Source organism: Pogona vitticeps, chromosome 5 (genome assembly GCF_051106095.1).
Source record: "Pogona vitticeps strain Pit_001003342236 chromosome 5, PviZW2.1, whole genome shotgun sequence".
Lineage (NCBI taxonomy): Eukaryota > Metazoa > Chordata > Lepidosauria > Squamata > Agamidae > Pogona > Pogona vitticeps.
This window is the reverse complement of record NC_135787.1, coordinates 157182323-157207861: the sequence shown is the minus strand read 5'-3', so window position 1 is coordinate 157207861 and position 25539 is coordinate 157182323. Positions and strand designations below refer to the sequence as shown.

The 25539-nt window shown below is 39.3% G+C and overlaps 1 protein-coding gene across 2 annotated transcripts in view; it reads right to left on the bottom strand.

The window, feature by feature from the left end:
• Positions 1–5788: 5788 nt before the first annotated feature.
• The window catches only part of NEDD1 (NEDD1 gamma-tubulin ring complex targeting factor), a 38143-nt gene continuing 18392 nt past the window's right edge, over positions 5789–25539 (bottom strand). For both annotated transcript variants that reach the window (XM_020815482.3, XM_020815473.3), the window contains exons 6-15: positions 20736–20965; positions 20115–20316; positions 19530–19716; positions 16186–16317; positions 15785–15832; positions 15352–15566; positions 10046–10190; positions 9445–9601; positions 7737–7803; positions 5789–6508 (exon numbers count right to left, since the gene is read on the bottom strand). In XM_020815482.3, the coding sequence (XP_020671141.3) occupies positions 6404–6508; positions 7737–7803; positions 9445–9601; positions 10046–10190; positions 15352–15566; positions 15785–15832; positions 16186–16317; positions 19530–19716; positions 20115–20316; positions 20736–20965 (1488 nt within the window). In that variant the 3' untranslated portion in view covers positions 5789–6403. The remainder of the gene's footprint in view (positions 6509–7736; positions 7804–9444; positions 9602–10045; positions 10191–15351; positions 15567–15784; positions 15833–16185; positions 16318–19529; positions 19717–20114; positions 20317–20735; positions 20966–25539) is intronic.

Sequence of the window (25539 nt, the reverse complement as noted above, 5' to 3'; positions counted from 1 at the left end):
TTCTACGACAACTTCAAGTCCTTCTGATAACCTCAGAAAAATGCCAGCTTCCTGTCAATTTTTATATATTTTACATGATCTTGGGCCAAAGTATATACTCTAAAATTCTGAAAGTAACCTATGTTTGAAAGTTGAAAAATATTATACTCTGGAAAGATGCAATTTCATGCTGATTTATACAAACAAGTTGGAAATACAAAGATGATGTAAGCAGAAGAAAAATGAAGTTGGAATTTCTTCTGTCATATTTAATGACTGGCCAAATCCTGCTGGGATTTTAAACAGTCATAAGATAAATCATGCAAGTTCCCGTGGGTAACTGATGGGGTGCTGGCCCTTGTTATTATATGGCCTGTTGGGCTCCTAATGTCAGCTGAGCTCAAATGTCACCGGCAACTGAGGTGTAGAAACAAACACAACACACCAAAATTCGAAAGGAAAGGCCACAAGTATATTGGTTACAGCTGCCAGTATCCTGATGCTAGCATGGAGGGTGGATTGGCATCAGCCAAACCATCTGCCCACTGATGGTACCCAAGGTAACAGCAACTGGAGTTAATCATGTGAGCATCTGTCACTATGTGGCTCCACCTTCCACCTGAAGTGGAGAGTGAATAATTGCCCCAAACTCAGCCTGTGTGTGGTCTTCTCCCCTGCACCATAAAAGGGAACCACCTGGGAGTGTCCTGCACTTCCTCCGTCCACCTGTACCCATTGTAGTGTGCAGAATCATAATGCATTCCAACCAGCATTAATTAATGATGGGTAGGGAAGGTCTAAAGCAGACTGGCTGTTCTTGGCTGTCTCCAGCCTTTCTGTATTTCCCAGACAGACCACAATGGACGCCTATTCCCACCAGTCCACTTATGAAGCTAATCCTGCCCCAGGCCTTCTGATAGGACAGAGGAAGCGTAAGTAAAAACCTATGAAAATTCCTGGGACTTCTTGAAGGATGACTTTCAGCTCCAAAATGGTGGTTGTCATGTCACCAGCCTCCATCACCACCAACTGACAAAACCAGTTTGTAAATATGTTAGGGACTGACACTTAATGTGCCCAACACACTTCAGATACTTCACCAATTAGCTGCAAATAGCTGTAGCAACTTGTGTTATTCTTCTTGCATGTCCATAAAATCCCAAAAGGAATTAACTTCAATTAATATGACTTTTTTGTAATGAAGAAAACTGAAAAACAGAGCTTAGCACATCAGGATTCACTCAAAGCAGGAACTTGTTTATTTCAAATTTGGGAAATAGTCTCCAATCCTATACTCAAGTTCATCTGAATTCACTTCTAGGTAAGTATACATTGTTGTTGTTTAGTCGTTTAGTTATGTCTGATTCTTCATGACTCCGTGGACCAGAGCATGCCAGGCCCTCCTGTCTTCCACTGCCTCCCGGAGTTGGGTCAAATTCATGTTGGTGGCTCAAATTCATGTTGGTAGCAAGTATACATAGGATTCATCAAATTCAACCATTTCTCCCTCCACTCCAGCTTTTACACACGTTTCCTTACAAACATACAGAAATTGGTAAACCATTTTATAATCAGTGTGCATGACATGTTATGATATATTTTATTAATATTCAATTCTTCAAAAAAACCCCTCCTGTTTATAAATGTGGGATAATGTACTTCTATCTCCATGATTCGAAACACCAAGAAATGGCCCGATATTGCTGCACAACATCATGTCCACGTTGCCAGCAGGAAAAAGGATGTCAAGCTGTACATAGCAAAGGGCAACCTGAATGCTGACAACACCAATGGTAGCAGTCAAGACAGTCTACCTCTTGTGCTAAAAAATACTCTTCTTAATGTTTAGTTTAAGATAAAATACTGAATGAATGCAAACCTGTAACACTATTCATAAAATTTAGTCCATTCCTATATGACAAATGAAGAGACTCTGCTGCAATTCTGGAGCATGCATCAACCCAGTGTAAACGTGGCCCTGATTTTCATGTCCAGTACTCCAGTACATTTTTTTCCGTGGTTTGACTAGAAGCAGACTGGAGGTTACAAGATGTGCTTACAACAAGCAACTGGATTTTAGCTAAAGTTCCGCTGCCTTTCAGGATATTTTGAATTTATTGATTGATTGATTGATTGATTGATTGATTGATTGATTGATTTGATTGATTTGATTTGATTTGATTTGATTTATTTGATTTATATACCACCCATCTGGAACGTGTCTACTCTGGGCAGTTATTCCGGATTTCTCTAGATATTTTTTTTTCTTCCTTGTTTCTTTGCTACTGGAGACTGTGATGCAACTGTATGTCTCTACTGATTCTGGATTAAAAAATTCTGATTTTGATCTCTGCAGCTGTACAAACATAGCAGTATATCTTGCAAGTTCTCTCACAGCTTTTGTAATGCTGAAAATGAGCAATATCTTCCATACTGGGGGAAAATGAGGGGGAAGATAGGAAGGCAAGCACTATTTTGACATGTCTTATCCAAGTGTTTTATACTTTCTGCCAAAATAATACACATTCCCTATATATGAAGCTAAAGCTGATTCATGCAGTTAAATGTTTTACCTTTCACAAGAATTCCCATAGGCACAATTTTCTGATTGTCATCACCAATTTCCCTATTACAACATCCATCCATTACAACTTCCCTATGAAAAGCTTGAGTGATAGCTGCACAGTTTTCATTTACTCTCTTGGGCATTTGTATGGACTGAATTTGAGGTGGGGATGAGAAAATATTCAAAGGTTACCTCCAAATATTAAAAGTAGACACATTTTGTTTCCTTGGTTACTATTCAACCACAAACTGTACAGATACTCATGTCAACCTGTTACAGAGGAAGCTAGTGGGGCAATTTCACATGCATTAATGTGGTAAAGGCCACTTCATGAGATGCATGAAGTGCAATAGTCTTTCACAGTAAGCAGGGACAGACAGAAGAACATTTGCTTAAAGTTCTGACACTAAGCTGACCATACTACAATGGTAGACGAAGACACTACAGTGCCTGAGGCAAATTGTGTCCCCTATTATACAAACATAGATGAAACATCCCCTTTTCATATCAACCTTTTTGTTACATAAGAGACAGGCATCGTGTCCACCATCACTTAATTAAACTCAATCATACTTCAAAGCTAACTGTTGAAGGACAGGTTACTTACCTGTAACTGTGGTCTTTGAATGGTTATCAGTACACACAGGTACCTCTGGGCCTATGCAGACAATCCTGAGAACATTGCAGAGCTTTAATTCCCCCCCCCCCCCTTTGGCTAATATATCCCTGCAATCAATGATCACTCCTCAAATCCTTCTGTCCACATAAATGGAAGCAGCATGACAGACATAGGGAGGTTGGGTAGATTGTGTGAATTCGCTGATGATCACTCAAAGAACCAGTTACAGGTAAGTAACCTGTCTTTCATAGTTTCTGTGATCCACACACATGGGTGACTCCAAACTAATCGGCTGGTGGGATGTCATGTGAGCATAAAAGACAGCAGCACACAACTGAACAATTCATCCAGTTTGGCTCTAACATCCAATCTATAGTGGTTCACAAAAGTCATAGGTTGGGACCAAGATGCAGCCTTGCAAAACGTAATATAACCGGACCGCTTCCAAAAAGGTCACAAAGTCTGCCATAGGCTGAGTCTTGAACTGAATCTGTTCTGGTGGAATGTTGTTTCTTTGGAGGTGGTCGTCTGACTACCTCAATTTTTAAAGATGTTGTCATCCCCAACATCATATCCGAGTAATTATGGATATCACCAGAAGGAGACAAGGCATTAGTATTTCCAACATCTGCTTCAGGAGAGGTTAGATAGATGAAGACTCTTTATCAACCTTGATATTAGAAGAGTCTGTCAGTGCGATTGGGACCAGCATGCTCTTTCTGTTTCCTTTTGGGAACAAATAAATGCTCAGGTCTTTAGCTTTGGCTGGTACCAACTCATTACTCAAGGTGGATTTCATTGTTTTCAAGCCCAAACTCTTGTGTTCTGACCTACCTTTAGTAGTTGATTCTGAATGACCTTTCCTTAGTTTCAAAGTTTTCACTTGACCAAGGGATACAGCTTTTTGTTCAAGACCCACAAACTTTTTGTTTTGTTATTTTTTAAAAAAAACACCTCGTTTGCCTCTTGATGTTGAGGCATTTTGGTATTGGAATCAACAGGGTCAGTCTTCTCCTTATTCTTTATAACCTCTCGATGCCAATCAACACTTGGTTTCAAAGATTGGGACTGACTTCAGTATCAATGCAAGAGAAGGAGACCTGGGGGTTGATGGTTTTCTCGAGATCAAAGACTTTGATGCCTAAAGAGGTTTTGGAAGATCTCCCAAGCCTAGCAGTTATCATAATGTGCTGTTGATTGATGCCAGTCTGCTCCCACATAGAATGGGGGGGGGGAGGAGACAAAAAGGATTGAACTCTCTCTAGAAGGAAACCTTGAATTTCTCCACTTAGTTGTGGCTCTCATTTTGTTTGTCTTGAAATTGATTAGGACAGATGCTTTGAGACTTGAAGTTGTCTGGATCCTGATTGATGGCTGGTTTCGGTAACAATTTTGTCCAAGTCCCATGAACTGGTGAGGTGTCATATTGATGAAGAAGTGTAAGCATCACTTTGTAGGGCCTTCTTCTTCAGACATTGATTCCAGTGTCTGCAATGTCTCTTGAGCCTGACATATGCAGAAGTGGTGAGGCACAAGGTACCACTGATGATAGCCATTTCTTGTATTTCCCTTTTATTTTCCTCGGTTTTGAAACCACAAACTCTGTGGTCTTCTTTCTATACCAAAGATGATGGTGACAATGTTTTCAGTGACTTCAAAACTAATTGTTGTGTTTATGTTAAGTATGATTCTGAAACCGAATCCGGTAGCTTGGTATTGAGTTTGGCTTGTATTGAGTTTGTCTCACTGAGTAGGCCTGGTCTTCCTTAGTAACTGCCTCCTTCACAGATGGTTGTAAGCCTGTTCTTTAGTTATGTTATTAATGGCCTTAGGTGACTACTTCTATAGGAAAAGACTTCATCTCAACAGATTTTTCTTAAGGGCAGCTTTGCTGAAGTTTTGACAGATTTTACAATTGAGGTCTCGTGACCCTCGCCTGGATAATAGAGCCACTTCTTGTGGCTGTCACTTAGCTGTATCTTGCTGTCACACAATGTTTCTGGTCAAAAATAGTCTAATTATATCAACATTTTAATTTGTTTTTAATTTTATCAACATTTCATATATGTCCATAATTTTAAATGTGCAACACACTGATACAAATAAAAAGAAAAAAGTGGGCAGGGATGCAGCCACTGTTACCAAGTAGCAACATTTGCTTTGGCAGCAAAGAAGATACAGTATGTGCCAAGTTATCAAAAGTCTTAAGGAAGAGAGAGGCTATGTCACTTTACATTTGTGTAAATATGTGATGTCAGTGCCACATATGTTTTATGTTGCTGTTGATATATGGTCATCACCTATGGTTTTAAGCAATAAAGCTTATACAAATAGTCAAATATGATTATGACTGGAAATCAATTTTTTGCTCTTTGGGGATAAAATTCTCCCTCTGTGTATGTTCTGTGCCATCAAGTCAGAAGTGACTTAACAGTGACTATAATAGGGTATTCAAGGTAAGTGAGGTAATTAAGGAGTGATTTTACCAGTTCTACTCCCCCAGTGAGTTTCCATGGCCAAGTGGGGATTTGAACCCTGTTCTCCAGAGTCCTAGTCCACCACTCTATCCACTATACCACAGTGGGAATCCAGTATAGAGAAATACAATAATATTTGCTAAGTAATTTTAATCAGAATTTCAAAAAATGTTTATTCAATTTGAGCAAATTCATCAGGCTGCCATTAAATTACACCAATATGCAGATTAATACATTACTCAGTTGTAACAAAAAGAAAAGATACATTCTACACTTACAAAGTAACATTTATAGGAAAGAATTCAGATCCAAATATTTGAATGTTCTTCTAGCCAGATAAAGAGATATAAAAGCCTCATAAAACAACTTCCTTGCAAAAAGAAAAACAAAAACCCTGCTGAAGTACTGAAGCATATAATAAATGCATCAGGACAAAGAAGGTTGATAAATTCTTATACAAATTACATTACCTGTTTAGTTTCCCTTATTATAAAGGCACTTCGTATACAGCTAAAACTGGTTAACATTACATCTGTTACCCTCTTTTACAGCCATTGTATTTCAAGTTTCCCATAAAACACTTGATACAAATATTATTAGTGCATTTTTTCTGTATTAATATGTTATGTATTGCTTTTTCTAAAATTAAAAAAGTTCTGGAAAAAATACTGAGTTTACACACTAGTTCAGTATCGGCCAGACGACATGATGCCTGAGGGCAACAACAGTTCAATTCCGTTTCCTTGCATATACATGGTCTTGTCAGAAGTGGGCTTGCAGTCTTTTATTTTCCTCACGCAACCTCTCGATTTCAGCTACTAAGCTGTCATTTACAGAGTATTTTTCAAGTAAGGCATGCATTTCATTCTAGAGGGGAAAAAGGAGTTAAAAAGTTATTTGAGAAAAGTTGTCTTTTCGAATAGGGTTTGCAGTGTGGTTCTTTTGTGTAGTTTTATTGCCATATGTGGGAGTGGCTTCTCCGTTCTCTCCAATTCTTAACTGTTAGAGCAGTATGACAATGGAACTAATTACCTCAGGAGGTGGTGAGCACTCCATCACTGGAGGCATTTGGAAGAAAACTGGTCAACCATTTATTGGATCTGCTTTGATTTGGATTCCTGCAATGAGCAGGGGGTTGGATTCAATGGCCTTATAAGCCCCTTCGAACTCAATTATTCTGATTCCATGTCAGAATCTGAATTGGAAGGGGAGATGGAATGTTATCAGATGGAGAGCATTCATCCTGAGTGATCTAAGAGGCTTTAAACCCCAATGAGCTAAAGGTTCTATCCCGTTTAATTTTGTTTGTTTTACAATGTCCTTTCTGTGCCAACCAGAAAGATGGTAAGGAGGAGATTTGTTAGATGAGAGACTACAAGAGAAAGGAGAGACACTGGGATAAAAACTGTAAAGGACTAAGGGGAATTTAGGCATTTTAGCTGTGGGGAAAATGCCCTTGTGAGATCTGAGCAAAACCCCATTTCTTTCGAAAACTCTTAGAGATTGTCAACAAGCATTCACCAATAACCCCTGAATGTTAGTAATTAAACTTCCATTTGGAAAACATTACACTGTTAACAATTTAATTGACTATCTCAGGCAGTGTTATTTAACCACCACTAAAGCCTAAATTTATGCTTGAGCCCAAAGTACCAGGCTAAAAAAAGATTTTAAAATATTGGTGGCAGCCAACTATGAACTTCAACTTTGTCAGAAGACACTGCAATTAATCCACTGAAGAAAAGAATGGACAGGCTTGGAAAACCAGGAGCCAGTCACAAGAATACAACACTAACACCTGAATCATTACTTTTTCCAGTAAGGCAATCTATTTCCCTTTCACCCCAGTGTGTAATATTACTTCCTCAGTTCACACAATACTTCCACATGCCCACTTTAAAAATAGAATGCAAGTTTTACTTTGCACTGTGCCTTAGGCTTGAAAAGGTACAATCCCTTAACAGACTGATTGCCTCCATATCATTATATATATTTTAGAATCTTTAGAAGACCGAGCACTGTACAGCTCAGGAAGGGATTTTATTTGAAACACTTTTTATAACATGCACACACATCTTTATATTTTTATACATACCAGCTGCACATGAAACTGTTTGATCATCTCCACTTGCAAATTCACAATGTCGCGATGGCAGGCTTCCCTAAGGGAACAAAAGACATGCACCTTCAATTCATGAATACAGCTCTAGACTTATCTGTCAAGTTCTTAGAGGAACCATAAGGTAATTTCAAAATGCAAGACTCTGAGTATAGTCTATACTGCATGCTACCCTACATCTTACAATTCAGTGATAAAACTTATCTTTATTGGACCCTACTAAGGCTACGAAGTTTGGAAGAAGAACATAGGTTCTTGTCTTTATTAATCTCGTTCCATTAATTTCAATCCATTTTCTATAGCAGATCTGGAATAAATCATCTGAGGTAAAATGTTTGTCATAGACTCTGACGAACGGAATGCAGATAAAGGCTTTGTTGGAAAGATACACCTCAACATCCAGCAGAGCAACAGTTTTCATTCTCATCTCCATTTTGAAGCATCACACTGCTCTTTCTCACCAACAAAGCAGCATTTACAGGAGCAAGTGGTAGAGGACCATGAAGTCCAAAGAGGTAAGTTATCTCTCCTGCCTCCACTTTGCCCATAACTTACACCAGTCCCACTTTGCAGAAGAAAATTAGGGGCATACACCCTGCCCTGTGCTGCCAGGTCAAGACAGAATCTTCTGATAAGGTTATAAGCTAAAGAAAGCTTACAATAAGAATGTTAATAGGTAGAAACCAAGCAGAAAAATCCGATGAAACTCCAAGAAGTGTTAGCCGTGCATTGTTTCAGGTTCCAGGAAATTCAATACACCAAAACAAGTGTTTAATATACTGATAACTATTTCTAACAAATCTGGAAGTTGAGTCATGACAACTGGACTTCTTTAACTGGACTGAGAATCTTCGCAGATATTTTTAACAGATCTTTAAAAAAATAAACTGAGAAATGTAACTGTTCCAGAAACAGAGCTATACATATTCCAGGTAACATTCTTCATTTACAATAAAGGCTTCATATTATATGTTTACAAACGTAACTGTGGAATTTTACTGTGTGGTAGAGTAAATTTACTGATTTAAGGGCAGCCCAAGTAATTGTTTTTAATCTGCTGTTGCGTTTTCAAAATACGGAAGAACATTTTGAACAACTCATTCATATGACTTTTCTGAGGTAATTTACCTATTTCTATTAATCTTAATTCTGTCAGGATATGAATACATAATTTGGGACATTTTGCACAAAAATGAAGCAAGCTGAGTAGGAGATAGGAAAAGAATAGTGAGTACACAGAGCATGTTACTCCTCCCTTGCAAGAGACCCTTTACCAAAAATTCACATTGTTTTTTTGAACAGGTTTAAAGAGGCATTTGAGAGTTCAACAGGAGTATCTGAGATAGAGGCTTGCGAAACAGGGGGAATGCAGCGACTATGCATTACAGTGCCTAATGTAGAGAATTGTAATGCTTAAGTTACCAGACCAAAAGGAATTAATTGCTGCTTCCCATTCTTGCACATTCATTTGCTTTCACAAGTAAATTATGCTATATACAGAAACCAAGTAAACACAAGGAACAGCCCAGTCTGTGTATAATAGAAATCCAATTACCAACCAAAACACCATGTTCATCTACCAACCAAAGCGTCAATTTAAAATTATAAGCCACTAAATTATGAATGTTCATACAAAATAAAAAGCTGATAAAAATATAGTCAGTGTCTATATAACTCGATTCACCTGAAGTCATCCAGAGTTTCTTGTATCATGTTCTGAATGAAATGAATTTGAACTGAAGATAAAGGTGCATTCAATCTGCTGCTTCCAACAGCATCTACTATTTTTTCCGATAGTGAGCTGGCAACTCCAGCAGTCGCAGCAGAAGTTATCTTTGGACCTAAGCAAAACAATACAGGAACAGGAACATTTCATTTTAACTGGAACAAGGAGAACACCACAGCACAGTTCTGTTATTTCATATCACTGCATATGCTTACAATATGAAAAGTAACAGTCAAGAATTTCATTTCCTCATCTTAATTAAGAATTTAGCATGCAGGTTTAAGAATTAAAAGTGAATTCATACTGACTAAAGAAGAAAAATCTTGGGAAATTATACTAACTTGTGATGAGCAATATGCAGGACCAGCATTAGAAATGCTAAGTTATATCACACACCCCTTCACAAATACATGATTAGCATTGGATTCTAATAAAGCCAGTTATTTTGTATATATAGATAAAAACATCTTTCAGTTAATTACACTCAAGTTCATCTAGGATTTAATGTCCCTAGCTAGTTTATTATATTTCATAAGGGAAAAGTGTGATTTATACTGACTTGGCGAGGTAGTTCCATTTAGCGGTGATTCATATGTCAGATGGGCCTGGAGATTCTTAAGCCTCTCTCGAGAATCAGGACTCCTGACTATGCTGACCAGTGGTGGAGAATTCAGGTTTCCAGAATCTGAGCTTGAAGAGCTCAACTTTGAGAAGGGAGAAAATATGTAACATTAGAGCTCCATAATGTCAAAAAGAAGAAAGGGTTAAGGCAGTATAACGAATGATGGGCTTGGCTGACAACCTGGTTCCAACAAGGCACACTTTTCTGGTGTACTTATAGATCTGTGGTAGTGGTGGGGAACTCTTTTCAAACCTCTTTGGACAACCAAGCTCCTTGACTATCTGGTAACAACAAAAAATCAGCAACAGAGGAAATCCTAATACAGCAATACAGTTCCAGGGAGCAATATGTACATTAAAACCCTTTATTCAAAGACTGTCAGTGACATTGGGTTAAAGATGAAGGCAGCAGTCTAAACATTATATTCATGCTATAACTTCTCAAAAACACCCTATGACAATTAATTCAATGTGGTACCATTTGGCACAACAGAACTGATGAGAAAGGCTGCTAAGTCCTCTAAGCAAAGGGACTCCACAGATGCTAAACTTCTTTGGTCAAGAATGACCATCTCAGTTATAAGGCTTAGATAGAATTTTCCTGTCACCATTCCACATAGACCTTCTGGCTGTAAGTAACATGAAGACTCATTTGAACATCAGTCAAATGAGTGTGAAGTTCCTACAGCAAAGATGGCCAACTTCATTCTGACCTCTGGGATTATTTGGAGATCACATTACCATCAAAAATGTCCTCCTTAAAAAAACCACTGTGTAAATCTGGAAGGTATTTTTTTCTTTAAAAAACCCCAAAGTGTACTATTTTCCTTCTTAGCAACTACACAGCAGTTCTTTCAACGGCTTAAAGGACAATGGGTGTAATTTTCTTATCTTACTCAATTTTATTTTGAAAGTGGTCAGTTAACATTCCCACACTTGAAATATTACAAGGCTAAGTAACTATGCAACTCTTGTATAGGGCTGAAATCTGAGGGCACAAGGGGAAGGTTTGCCTGCCCAGATGGAAATAGTGCAGAATAACCCTCCACAGAAAATTCTAGGGCTCCATCTGAGAATCCCTGCTGTGCATTTAAGGATGGAAACAGGGCTTTAATTACTGCAAGAAGTTTGCCTATAATTGCTAAATGATTTTAAGAGGTTTGGTTTACTCTCAAATGACAATTTAGTCAAATGGTGTTATTACCATTACTGCAAAGGGAATTTGTGGGCAAATATGCTGTCCCATATTCTATATATTCCCTGCCTTCATTCCAGGATGTTAATTCTTCAGATAAAAAAAAAAGATCTGTAATTAGCCTTTGGAGTAAGATGCCAATCAAGACATTGATTGGATTCAGCATTCCAAGTTCTCACTGTGGTATCCCCTTTTTGAAAAGAATACATGTACCTCTTGGAGCCTGGTATCTTATTAGTGGACTATTATGGAAGGCACTGATTAGACTACATTTTCAAACAATGCTTTCTGCATGCCTTGAGGGCAGATTGTGCCATGTCCCCATGGAATAGTCCGTCTACCCCAGTGACCAAGGACAAATGGAAGACCCTAAATATTACATCCTATGTTATCCCTTTAAGGAAGAAGTTTCTTTATGTTAGACAACATGTGGTCCTTTTCACTTTGCTTTCTTTTAAAATCAAGAAGAGTATTATTTCTGCTAGACATCTGGCTAAATTATATTATCAGGCTGATCTTTAGTCTCTGAATATTTAATATTTCTATTAAAATTGTAACTACAGTAGGACATCCCCCCATCTGCAGGATTAGTATCCACAGATTCACTTATCCACACCTGAAAATATTAAATATAATAATAATAATAATAATAATAATAATAATAATAATAATAATAATAATAATAATAATAATAATAATAATAATAATAATAATAATAATAATAATAATAATTTATTGTCATTGTAAGTATATACACAGTATACCCATACTGATGTTAAGTGTGAGATGATTTTCTTTACACCAAAGTATCAACCTTTGTACTTCCTTTCTATAAGCAGACTCATTGTTCTTATTTATGAGCCCCACCACTGTCGTATCATCCGCAAATTTAATAATTGCATTGGTGTTATACAGTGGGGTGCAATCATGTGTGTATAGGGAATAGAGGAAGGGACTTAGCACACAGCCCTGGGGAGCTCCTGTACTTAGTACCAGGGTAGAAGAATGGTGGGATCCCATCCTTACTGACTGTGGCCTATCTGTCAGAAAATCCTTTATCCACATGCAGATCTCCTGAGGGAATCCCAGGTTGATCATTTTTAAAAACAACCTATTTGGTAGAATGGTGTTAAAAGCAGAGCTATAATCCACAAACAACAGCCTTGCATAAGTTCCCTGTTGCTCTAAGTGGCTCAATACAGTATGGAGTACGATGGACACAGCATCATCAGTAGATCTATTTCTCCTGTATGCAAATTGCCATGGATCCAAAGAAGGTGGAAGACTAGCCTTAATGTAATCCAGCACCAATCTCTCAAAACATTTCATAATAACAGATGTTAAAGCTACTGGTCTATAATCATTGGGAGATACCACAGCTGACTGCTTCGGGACTGGCACTATAATAGATGTCTTGAGGCAAGTGGGGACAGAACACTGCAACAAGGATAGATTGAAAATATCCGTAAAAACTCCAGCTAATTCTGCAGCACAGCCCCTAACAACTCGTCCCATGATTCCATCTGGTCCAGCTGCCTTTCGAATATTAATATTCTGGAAAGCGCGTCTCACATCTGAAATCTTCAGTACTAGTGGTTGTCTGTCGATGGTAGATTCTAGTGATGTATTATGGACAGTAGGTGCTGGAATAATGGTTGTTCCTGTTTCCATCTCAAAACGGCTGAAAAATTGATTTAACTGCTCAGCCAAAAAATCACTGCTGCTACACAGACTGTTTTTGTTACTCTGCCCCGTGATTTCTCGTAGGCCATGCCATACTTGACGAATGTCAGAACTCTCAAGGTGTTGCTCAATTCTCTGGCTGTACATAGCTTTGGCATCCCTAATGCCCCTTTTCAGTTTAGCTCTGGCCTCTCTATACTGTAGTTCATCACCAGAATGAAAAGCAGCATTTCTGGCTTTTAATAAAAGGCACACTTCTCTATTTAGCCAAGGCTTGTTGTTAGAAAACACTCGTACTTGTCTTGTGGTAGTAATAACATCGATGCAGCTTTTGATATAAAACAGTACTGTCGAGGCATAAGTATCAACATTGTCCTCCTCAAACAGTGTCCAATCAGTGCTCCTAAAGCAATCTTGAAGTTGCTCAGTTGCATCCACTGGCCACACTTGTATTTCTCTAATTGATGGGCTGATTCTTTTAACAAGGGGTCTGTACGATGGAATCAAAAACAGATATATATGATCTGACTGTCCCAAGCTAGGCAATGGCTTCGTCTTATATCCATGCATGATGTTACAATATACCTGATCCAAGGTATTTTCCCCTCTAGTGGGACAGTCCACATACTGATAAAAGTTAGGGAGGATGGTCTTTAAATTGGCTTGATTGAAAAACCCCAGAAATACATACAGTGGTGCCTCGCATAACGTTTGCTTCGTTTAACGTTTTTTTCGCTTAACGTTTATTTTTTCAGAGTCAGATTGTGCTTCGTATAACGTTTTTCCCTATGGGCGATTTTCGCATAGCGTTTTTGGGACCATGCTTCGCTTAACGTTTTTTGTTTTAGGTCCCCTGCTTCACTTAACGATGTTTTTGTTTTCAATTTAAAAAGTGTCTTAGAAGGGTCCAAAACGGTTCTAAATGCTTGGATTCGTTAGAGGACCCCTTAAGTCATGTGCAAACCTGATTTGGCTTTGATCTGACGTTTCGTTAATTTTTTGTGAATTTTTGTTTTTTGGCCCATAGGAACCAATGGACCTGTCAAAATCTGACAGCTCCATGCTTTCCTATGGGGGAGAAAACAATTTACAAAAAATTAATGAAAGTTCAGATCAAAGCCAAATCAGGTTTGCACATGACTTAAGGGGTCCTCTAACGAACCCAAGAATTTAGAACAGTTGCTGAGTCTTCATTAATTTTTTGTGAATTTTTTCTTCCCCCATAGGAAATAATGGAGCTGTCAGATTTTGACAGCTGTCAAAAGTTGGGGAAAAAAAATTCACCATTAATTAACGAAAAGTCAGATCAAAGCCAAATTAACTTTTGCATCCGTTTTAGAGGGTGCAGAAGCTAATCCAAGCATTTAAAACCATTTTTGACCCTTTTATGACACACTTAATTTTGCAAAAATTGACTTCGCAAAGCCATTGAAACGTATTGAGTCAGCTACAATACATTCCAATGGAGGATACACTGTATCGTTTAACGATGTTTCCTATGGGTTTTTTCGCTTAAGGACGGCAATCCGTGCCTATTGGAACGGATTAACCGGTTTCCAATGCATCTCTATGGGAAATGGTGTTTCGCATAACGATGTTTCGCATAACGTTTTTTTTGAACCAATTAAAAACGTTATGCGAGGCACCACTGTATTTATATGCATTGCCATGGTGTATTTACCAGAACTGACCACTAGAGGGAGGCGAAGGCATATATTATAACATTGTATACGCTATGTATAATGTTTGCCACTTGCACATTTTTTGGCACTAGAGAGGGTTTAAACTGATTCCCTAAGGATATTGCAGTCCTACTGTATTATCAAGTATTCTGTATTATATCATCTTTATCTAGTTCATGTAACAATGTTTAGGTCTAAAGCATAATTTATTATGATCTGTGGCTAACAAACTTGCGTATTTAGGTAATGAGTTAAAGCCAGTGGGACTTCCATCATGATTCACCTTCTTAAACTGATTTCTATGGCACCTAAATGTACATACTGTACATAATTTGAACTGAACCCATTATGTCTGCACCAGCATTTTTACTAACCTTGATTAGTTCAAAATCAACATGCTGGGCTTTTTCACACATGAAAGCCACGGTTTGGAACTAAACAAGTTTAGTGAGAACGCTGGCCAATCAGTAAAACTAACAATGCTTACCTCCAAAATGAAAGTGAAACTGACACGAAACCAGGGCATACCAGATCTCATAATCACAACTAGGAAACTAAAGCACATGCAAAGCAATCACTCTTAAGAGGCACTATTATATAACACATATGATATTCTATGGAGTGAAGAGAAAGTAAGTAATAAAGATAGCTATCCTAACTGCATGGGACTGTAGCTTACTGTACCAATTTGAGATGTTCTCTTGTCTCTTGCTTTCCATGATTTGCCTTTTTAGCATTAATCTCTGGATTCTCCTCCTCCTCTTTAATAGGTGAGCCAACGAATACGTTAAGTGGACTAGAGTGCATTATGTGTGAGCTAGGATTTTTTCTTGCAGGTATTGTTGGGTTGAAATGGGAGAGAAAATCCAAACTTGAAAGATAAGGCTGAAAATCCATGCCTAGAATGCAGAGCAAAATCATATATGTGTTTAGTTTGTTACCTACATTAGAAATGTTACTTGAAAAACAGATTTAGCATGCACCCTGTGGCAGTGATTACCCACCACCACAGTTCTTTTTAAATAATTTGATTTACTACCACTTATAGGTCTGCACTATACCCAATGCAATTGCTCTGATTACTACCATAATAAAAACATATTATAAAAATGCTTACCATCACTCTTTCCTGGAACATCTTCACTTGTTTTACAAGCTGCAACATCTACAAGACATCAGAGAAATAAATATTGACTATAAAAGGGAAAAAATCCTACACAGGTGGAACCTAAGTCACAGCTCTATCTGATCATTTGTTCAAGAAACACAATTGCTGTTTAAGCTTTCAATACATAGAGGCAAAGCCTTGGGATTACAATTCCAAAGGCTGCTGCTAGTTATTTTAAGAAAAATCCTCTTAATCTAGTTACAATAATTCTGAAGAACAGATTTACTATATGCTCCACACCATGGGCATAACTGCAAGCATTAAATGACTCAACTGCAAGACAGGAGATTTAAGTTTTAAGCCAATGGGCAAACTACTAACAAGTAAATTTACTGCTCGGTGCAACTTACCATCCCGAAGAGGAGAGAACAAATCACCCAAACTATTTCTGCCCAAATCATCAAAATTAGTCAGATTAGAAGTATTCCCGTGATCAATTTCTTTGGAAGGAATTACATCCAAACTGCTGCTGCGTGGGAATCCTAGAAGAATAGCACATCAACTTTCTTGAATAAAAGAGCTGTTCTAATGACAATTCAGCTTTTATCATCCAGTCTTCAATTCTACAAAAGTACTTCCCATTTCTGATCATGGGGTGTTCTTGGCAAAGATACTGGAGTGGCTTGCCATGGCTGGACAGTGTCTGCGAAGCAACCAACATGAACCTGACACAACTCTGGGAGGCAGTAGAAGACAGGAGGGCCTGGCGTGCTCTGGTCCATGGGGTCACGAAGAGTCGGACACGACTAAACGACTAAACACACACTTCCCATTTCTAAAAGGAAGCTAAAATTGGTCCACTTAAGAATGAAGCAAGGCCAACAAATTTGAGATAAGCACTTGTGATGGTCACAATTTTTGGCCCTTCCCACTAGAAAATATACTCCAGAGAATTTTTCTGCCCTCCAGTCCAAAAGGTTTTGAGATGCATGAGGTTGTAGCGGGGAGACAGGATTGTTCCAGATCCCACTCTTACATGAGCTGAGGTCCAATGATAGCACAAGCTACTCATTTTATCATTGGGGTGGCCACTAATAAAATACCACTATACAGTGGTGCATCGCTTAACGATTGCCTCATTAAACGACAAAACTGTTATCTGATGACTTTTGCGATCGCTTTTGCGATCGCAAAACAATGTTTTAACAGGCAAAATTCGCTTCATGATGATTGGTTCCCTGCTTCGGGAACTGATTCTTCACATTACAACATTTTTAAAACAGCTGATCAGCTGCTTCAGAATGGCCGCCCGCTGTGTAAAATGGCTCCCCGCTGTGTTTTTGGACGGATTCCTCGCTTTACAGGCACAAAAAATGGCCACCCCTATGGAGGATCTTCGCTGGACGGTGAGTTTTTCAGCCCATTGGAACGCATTGAACGGGTTTTCAATGTGTTTCAATTGGATTTTTTATTTCGCTTAACGAGGATTTCACTCTACAGCGATTTCGCTGGAACGGATTATCCTCGTTAAGTGAGGCACCACTGTAGTTAGAAACATGTTCCACTGAAATCAGTAGGATTTACAAATGAGAAAACATAATGACTGAGATTCAAGTAACAGCCATAACTATTATCAAGAATAATTTGACCAAAAATTTAGATTGATTGAACCTGTTGTCTAATATCAATTGTGTAGACTTCTACCTATCAATGAAGATCACTCCAATCTCCCATACTGCTGGTAGGCTATCACCCCTTAAGCTGAATGCCAGGATCAACTAGCAAGAGGACTATTTGATACTACATGCATTTGACAGAAAATTTTCACACATTCTTTTCACAGGGAAATGAGTAAGTAGGTGTTAAAAGCTATTTCTATTCTATGGAACAGATTATGTTGTCTCCTTAGATTTACTTAGAATTAATCATATAAGTCTTAACTGAATGCTATGCATAATAAAAAAAGAATCAAAATATATAAATGGCTGGAGGGGATGTGGAAACAGAGGGTCTCCCCATCCTACTTTGACTGAATGCCCAGTAGCCTCAATCTTTTGATGTCCCCAAAATTATAGAAAAATAACAGGGCAAATGCTACAAAAAAAGAGAGAAGATCCTTTTGCTTATATCGATAGTTGCAGGGATCAACTCTTCAGCACTCCACAAGGACCAGACTTTTGCTAGCCACAGCCAGACTGGAGTTTACTTGGTGCTCAAAAGTTTGGACGATCTAAGCGTTTTGAACTGGCTGGATACAACTTGGTGAGTGGCTTTTTCAGAAAAAAAGTTTCATAAATTAAGAGTATCTAAAGGTTTAGAGTCAACATACAAATGTATTAAGACTTGATTGCCCTTTGTTGAGTACACAAGCAGTTTGAAACTCACAGTTCCAATGACCTGTGTTCTGAAATTTTGGAGAGATTTTTAACCCTTTTTAAAACTGCTGCACTTACTCTAGAAATTGGTAACTAGATTGGACACTTTAATGTACAGTATTTGCGGTTTAGCTAGAAGAGGGTTGCTGTATTTCTGATTTATTTTAATATAATATTGTATTTACTTTTTTGGAAAAAAAATCTATGTAGAAAAATGTAGAAAAGCATTTAGATTTTCAAAACTATAAAGAAGCAAAAACATGATTTTCAACATAAAACATAGGTGAACCTAATTGTAAAGTATCTGATGGTCTGCAGTCCATGAAAGGTTATTTGAACTAAAACTTCTGGGTCTTTAAGAAGTCATTAAAACTCTGCTATAACACACTGAAATGGCTGCTCTGCTGGGTATTGCCAGCCTATACCACCATCCCTTTACAAGTTACCTAAAACATGGTTTTCAACATTATTTCACCATTTGCTTGGTGAGCTAAGAAATCTAAAAATCACCAAAATCCAAAAATCAACCATGATAAACTATCACATGGCTTAAGATTTTCTGCTCTTTTGAAACCTTGCCTGATATAACAGTGCAGCAAGCAGCCTAGGTGAAGGAGCATAACTAATGCCACCACTGACAAGCCATTCCAGAAGATGACTTATAGAAGTCCCTGCAACCACAACCACATATGTGGGAAAGTGCTTCATCGGCGATTTACAGGCCAGCCTCACTATCCTTGCTTTGAGCAGAACACCACCACAACTAATGGGGTGCCGATGCCTCTGTTTGGGCAATGAACAAACAGGTTTTCAACAAGCGAATATATTCAGTGCAGCAAATGAGATATCCTCCAATAATAACCATCAAAAACAGTCCAGAGGTCAAGAATCCAACAAGAGACAGTCCATTAGAAAAAACGCGGGAGAAAGGATGATACAAATCACAACGAAAATAAAAAAAGAAAACGTTTCGATTAAAGGTGAAGTTAAAAAAAGATATCCAGGGGGCAACAATCAAAGAGAAATACCCGTAGTCAGGAAAATCCAAAGTCAAATAACCGTAAGACAAGAAATTTTTTTTGCTCTAGCAGGAGAAGTTCCGAATGCAATGGCGGCAAAAATGGAACTGAGGCTTGAGACGGGCAGAGCATGCGCTATAGGGGCAACATTCAGTTAATGTTTTTTGCTTTAAAGCTCTAACATATTCTGAAGAGTCCAGCGCAGGCGTGGACAAAACCCAGTTGTGTGCATTTACAGAGGCCACGAAAAAAATTGCCTATTACGTAAATATCAATCAATCAGTTTTTAAATATATTTTCACTCTGCATCTCTCACACACCCCTATTTTACAGTTTTCATAAGGTCACCATTGTTTTTACCTGATTTATCCTGAATAGCATCAGGCCCTTTAATTTCAGCTAGAGGGACCGATAGGGGCAATGATACAGCAGATACATTAGGAGCAAGGTTTTTGACCATGCCAACATTTTGAGTTCCTCCAGTGTTAATTGTTGCCTTGGTATCAAATCTCTTGGAAACCTGCTTATTTGAGGTTTTAAGACTAGACTGAAACAGAAATAAATTTATCAGAAGTGTTACATTCTAAATGAAAACAGCAAAAAAAAAAAAAATATTAAACAGTATTCCCCCCCATGGATAATACTGATCAGAATCCAGTACCAAGAACACACTGAACACATTTTTAAAGTATTTAATAAAAATATTACAACACTTAAACAAATGTATTCCATCTACACAAACAGCATGCCATCAAGTTCTGAGAATTTATCTTTTCCGCAATGGGTGAAAACTCTGTAATTTAACTGCAGCTACAACAAAAACACATTACAAAGTTTGACATTTATGTTCAGCACCAGGTTCTCCAACCCACTGAGCCACTCCATAATTAGGTACACTTATCTTTTTAACCCAGATTTGAGCAGTAAATATGCCAGATAGCTTACCTTGGAAAAGGTATTACAGTACTGCAGCGCTATGCACTTCACAGAGGTTTTGTGAGCACTGACTGATTTTACAGGTGCTGTCAGTTTTCTTAGGTCGTAGTGATATATTTTTCCACGGGAAGATCCAATTGCTAAGGAAGTTCCTTCAGGCATGAATTCTACAGCAGTTAGAGGAGCTTCTGCTGCTAAAGTCCTCAACTGCCTTTATGATATGCAGGAGGAAAAGAAAGATAAAGAGGACAATATAACGCTGCACAGCCTTTCCAAATTATGTTGTGCAAACATTCCAACATTCTCTTCTCATCATGATAGTATATAAATCAAGCAAGCAAGCAAGCAACCACAAAATGTACCAGACTGTTTGTAAGAATACACTAGAAACCATTTTCACAAAAGCAAATCTTGTGGCATACCGACATTCCAGATGAAATAATTTTTATAAATAAATGTCAAATGGTCTAATGCATTTATCTCACTTAAAAGAGAAAAATTAAGAACTGATTTCAGTACCATTTTGTTGTTTGCTGATAATTAGCATGTTGTAAATTTCTGATTTTATGCTATCACAGAAATGTAATACATACATTTTGTAAATAAATATTCTGACAAGTGGAAATTTACCTTTTACTTGAGGTGTCATAGAGAATGATTCTTTTATCAAGACCAATGGTTACAAGTAGCAGCTCACTGATGGGAGAAAAACAGATTTCATAGGCTGGGGCTTTATGGGCGTTTTCAAAGTTATGATATGGTGTTTGACTGTTAGCATCCCACAATGTTACAGTTCCACTGTCAGACACACTGCCCAATAGTGCCTTCTTAAATGGTGAATATTTCAAGTGCCGAATGGGCTATAAGGGGAAAAAAACATTATGTACATTAGAGCACGTCACAACTTCTATAAGTATATGAATAGGATCCAAGCTGTATGTTGACCCACTGAATTCAGTAATTTTTAATCATGATCACCTTATGTCCTGTCAATTCCAATGACACTTAAGAAAGATTACTATAGTCTGGATCCAGGCCCATAGGTATAAAACAGTAGGATTATTGGTCATCACTAAGATTTTTTTTCATCGATGTCGTCAATCATATCCAGTTGTCCCCAACCTTTTTAACTCCACGGATCGGTTGGGGAAGGCGGGGCACCCCGCCACGCTCGTGTGCATAGGTGTAAAGGAGCAGGGCCGCGCTCATGAGGGCATGCACACTCACACATATGCATGAAGGAGTGGGGCAGTGCTCACACGGGTGCGGACACACACATGCATGCACAAAGGGCGAGAGCGCTCGGGGGGACTCACAAAGGGGTGGGGGCGCTCACATGTGCGCATGCACAAAGGGGCTGTGCGGAGGGTGGGAGTGCGTGCGGTGGTCGGTGGGAGATCTGTCTGTGTGGCCCAGGCCACAAACCAGCACTGGGCTGCGGACCGGGAGTTGGGGACCCCCGATATAGCTTACAGAGGATGTGACACCAGGCAGCTTGGAATGTGCATGGAATACTAAGATTTTGCTACACTGTTTCTGTTAAGATTAGCCTTTAAGCAGTGAATTCTCAGGAATGCTGGTTTTTAATTTACAGGTTTTAACATATTTTTCAATTGTTTTTATCCTTGATTATTTTAATCTTAATCTCTGTAAAATAGTATTTTTAAAAGTGTTATTCTTGATTACTCGATATCCCAACTGATCAGGGATCACACCCCCAGCAACTCATGGAGGACAGTGTCCAGTCACACCACAGAACAAATTGGACGCAATATCCAGTAGTTGGAAACATAAAAAGTAACACCCGAAAATCCTTTAAGTTCATGTCAGCGTTGATAGCATATCTTTATTACAAGAGAAGCCATTTCACGTGTTTAGTCAGCAAGTCTGCCATCTAAGCCTTACTGGAGTGACACGCAATTAAAATTTAACAACTTTTTCAAGCTAGTTGTTTCTGCAGTAACAATGGAAACTTTTGAATCCTGACAGAGTGCCAAGCTTAATGTCTGTAAAGTTAAGAGTTTTCAAGATTAAAGCCGCGATTCAACAAAATACTTTAGACCTGCAATTGATGGAATAATGGGCTGTGTTCCATGAGGCTCTGAATAACTGTCCTGATTTCAAATTCATTAAAAAAAAATTCAGTACAGTCCTTACAGAGTCCTTCATATGTCAAAAACTGAGTATGCTCTGTGCACACATCTTTTTTTAAAAAAGCACATAAAGTGTGCAAAACGGTTGAAGAACAGGCAGTGATGTACAAATTGTAATAACTCTTCCTTCTTCTCCACCCAGCCTCATGGCCTGATCTTTATAACTGAAGGATAATAATATGCATCATTGAAAGAGTAGCCACAGCTTCCTTACATCTTCATGCGAGGCGAACGTGAGCAAATGTTACAGCCAAATTAGGGGATCTAAACGCCAGGCATTTGCACTTCAGTAATAAATTCAAATAGAGAGAGTTGTATAACAAAGAACAAGAGGCTTGGAAAACTAACTTTAACCTGAAACTACATGTTCCATCTTCTTGTTGTCTCATTTACTTTATTATAAGGGTCAAAGGCAGAGTCCCGGTCAACTAGAACTGACTATTTTATTTCTCTTCTAGTCTTATTGGATCCTTATTATTCAAGGTTTTTAGGTCCTGGCTCCTTTAATCCTGTGCCTCTATTTGCCCTTTCAATTCTTCTGTCCCACACTGCAGGAAAGTAAATGATTCACTCAGAAAAAAAGAGACTTATATCGTAACCTTTACTGGTTCTGTTGTACGCCATGCACAGAAAGTCTTCCAGAGTGAGTCACACCATATTACATCTCTGTCAAATGAACAGTAAATCTTTACATTTCATTTTTTTTTATTCCTCAGGAGCTATTCAGTCCTCTAACAGCACCAGCAAAGTTACACATGCAGAATAAACAGCAAACAGGACAAAAATACAGTAATAGAGTACAGACAGAAAACACCTGTCAATGGAAACCCAGCTGAAGTCTTTCACCGCCTTATCACTGCAGCTCAGATCCACCTTCCCTGCTTCAGTCTCTGAATGAGTGCACTTTATCCATCAATAACTGTCAGAGGCAGTTTCCCAAATAACCCACACATAAAGCACAGCTATGGCAGCTTTATTAGTTCTGCTATGAGGTGGCTTTTTAAAAAAGAGCAAACTGACTATTAAGAAGTATGCATCAATATAACTGATAACAGTGAATCAAAAATACCAGCCCTTTTGTAAACTGGGCTTTTGCTTCTAATGAATACGATGCTGCTGCTACAAGTCTTCTGTAGTACCGCCATACTTGCTTGAACCTCAAAAAGAAAGACCAAGCCTCTTGGTATAAAATACAAAAACTTGGGATGTTCATCATTAGCATGGAAAACCTTTTCTTGCTAAAGAATTGCTATGACCAAGGCATGCCAGTAAAAAACTATTAAAAGAATGAGTAAGAAGAGCTGTAATTAATGCCCTATGTTTACAGAAATAAATGTATAAAAATCTCATACAGTATATGAGATGACAAATTCCCCATGTTTAGGGTGGGATTTTAGAGGTGAGTATGGTCTACATCCATGGAGTTTTCTTGGCAAAGATACTGGACTGGCTTGCCAGTTCCTGCTCCAGGTGGATTGCGTTTAGTCAGAACTCTGAACTACGTCCTGTCCCTCTTGGGTGTCCCTGCATGGCACAGCCCATAGCTTCTCTGAATTTGTCAAGCCCCTTCGCCACGACAAGGCAGTAATCTGTGAATACATCATGCGAAAGGCTGGACTGGATGAATCCCAAGCCAGAATTAGGACTGCCAGAAGAAATATGCAGATGATAGCACTCTGATGGCAGAAAGTGAGGAGGAATTAAAGAACCTCTTAATGAGGAGAGCGCAAAAATGGTCTGAAGTTCAACATCAAAAAACTAAGATCATGGCCACTGGTCCCATCACCTCCTAGCAAATAGAAGGGGAAGATACGGAGGCAGTGACAGATTTTACTTTCTTGAGCTCCATGATCTCTGCAGATGGTGACAGCACCCACAAAATTAAAAGACTCCTGCTTCTTGGGAGGAAAGCGATAAGAAAGCTAGATAGCATCTTAAAATGCTGAGAAATCACCTTTCCGACAAAAGTCCACATAGTCAAAGCTATAGTTTTCCCAGTAGTGTTGTATGGAAGTGAGAGCTGGACCATAAAGAAGGCTGACCGCCAAAGAATTGATGCTTTTGAATTGTGGTGCTGGAGGAGACTCTTGAGAGTCCCTTGGACTGCAAGGAGAACAAACCTATCCATTCTAAAGGAAATCAGCCCTGAGTGCTCACTGGAAGGACAGATCCTGAAGCTGAGGTTCCAATACTTTGGCCATCTCATGAGAAGAGAAGACTCCCTGGAAAAGTGTTGGGAAAGTGTGAAGGAAAGAGAAGAAGGGGATGACAGAGGATGAGATGGTTGGACAGTGTCATCGAAGCTACCAACATGAATTTGACCAAACTTCGGGAGGCAGTGGAAGACAGGAGGGCCTGGCGTGCTCTGGTCCATGGGGTCACGAAGACTCGGACATGACTTAACGACTAAACAACAATAACGACCCCTCGCACTTGTGCTCTCCAACGCACGCGCAAAGTGGTTGGGGAAGTGGTTCCCCCACTGCTTTGAACATGCGCAGGAGCGTCTGCCCACCCACCCACACACCCCACCCCTGCGCGCGGGCACATGCTTGAAGGGGTGAGGGAGTGTTTACACGGGGGAAGGGTGGGGCTATTTTCCAATCGCGACGTAGGTGAAGACCATCAGGGGCGAGGAGCCCCTCCTTAGGGTTGGGGGGCAGAGATAAGAAGGGAACCGCTTGCTGGGGTTCGGTAAGGATTGCTGGCCTCTCCCTTCCCCACCCCAGAACAGGAGCCTTTGCTCGTCTGCCCTGCTCACTGCTTTACCTTGCCGAGGCACAGCAAGAAAAGGAAGAGAAGCTGTGCCGGTGGCTCTCTTTCTCCTGCCCGCCCCACTTCACCTCGTCACCCTCCTTCTCTGCAGTGCTGCACCTCCAGGAAGTAAAGTGGGGGGGAGGGAATATTCCGGTTTGTTTGGGAGGGTTTGCTTTCTCGCCACTTTGGGTTCCAACTTGGCTGGAATTCTCCAGCTCGTCAGGAAGCCCTGTTGCTGATCGACTTCAGAAGACAAGTGCGGCGGCGGCGTGGGCTATGGAAGAGAGGGTTCCACAAGCCGCATGTTTCTGAAGCAGACATTGATTAGTCAGCCACTTTGTCTGTGGAAAGCGCAGGCGCAGGGTGAGGGGTTGAGGCTGCGTCCAGACGACCCTGGACTCCCTTTGCCACCACTTCCGCCTTTGGGAAGATGTTCCTGGCCGGCGCCTCCGAGCTGAAAGGGGCTGGGCAGCTCTTTCACCTTACACCTGGTGGAGGCTGCTCTACTCCCCCCCCCCCACAAT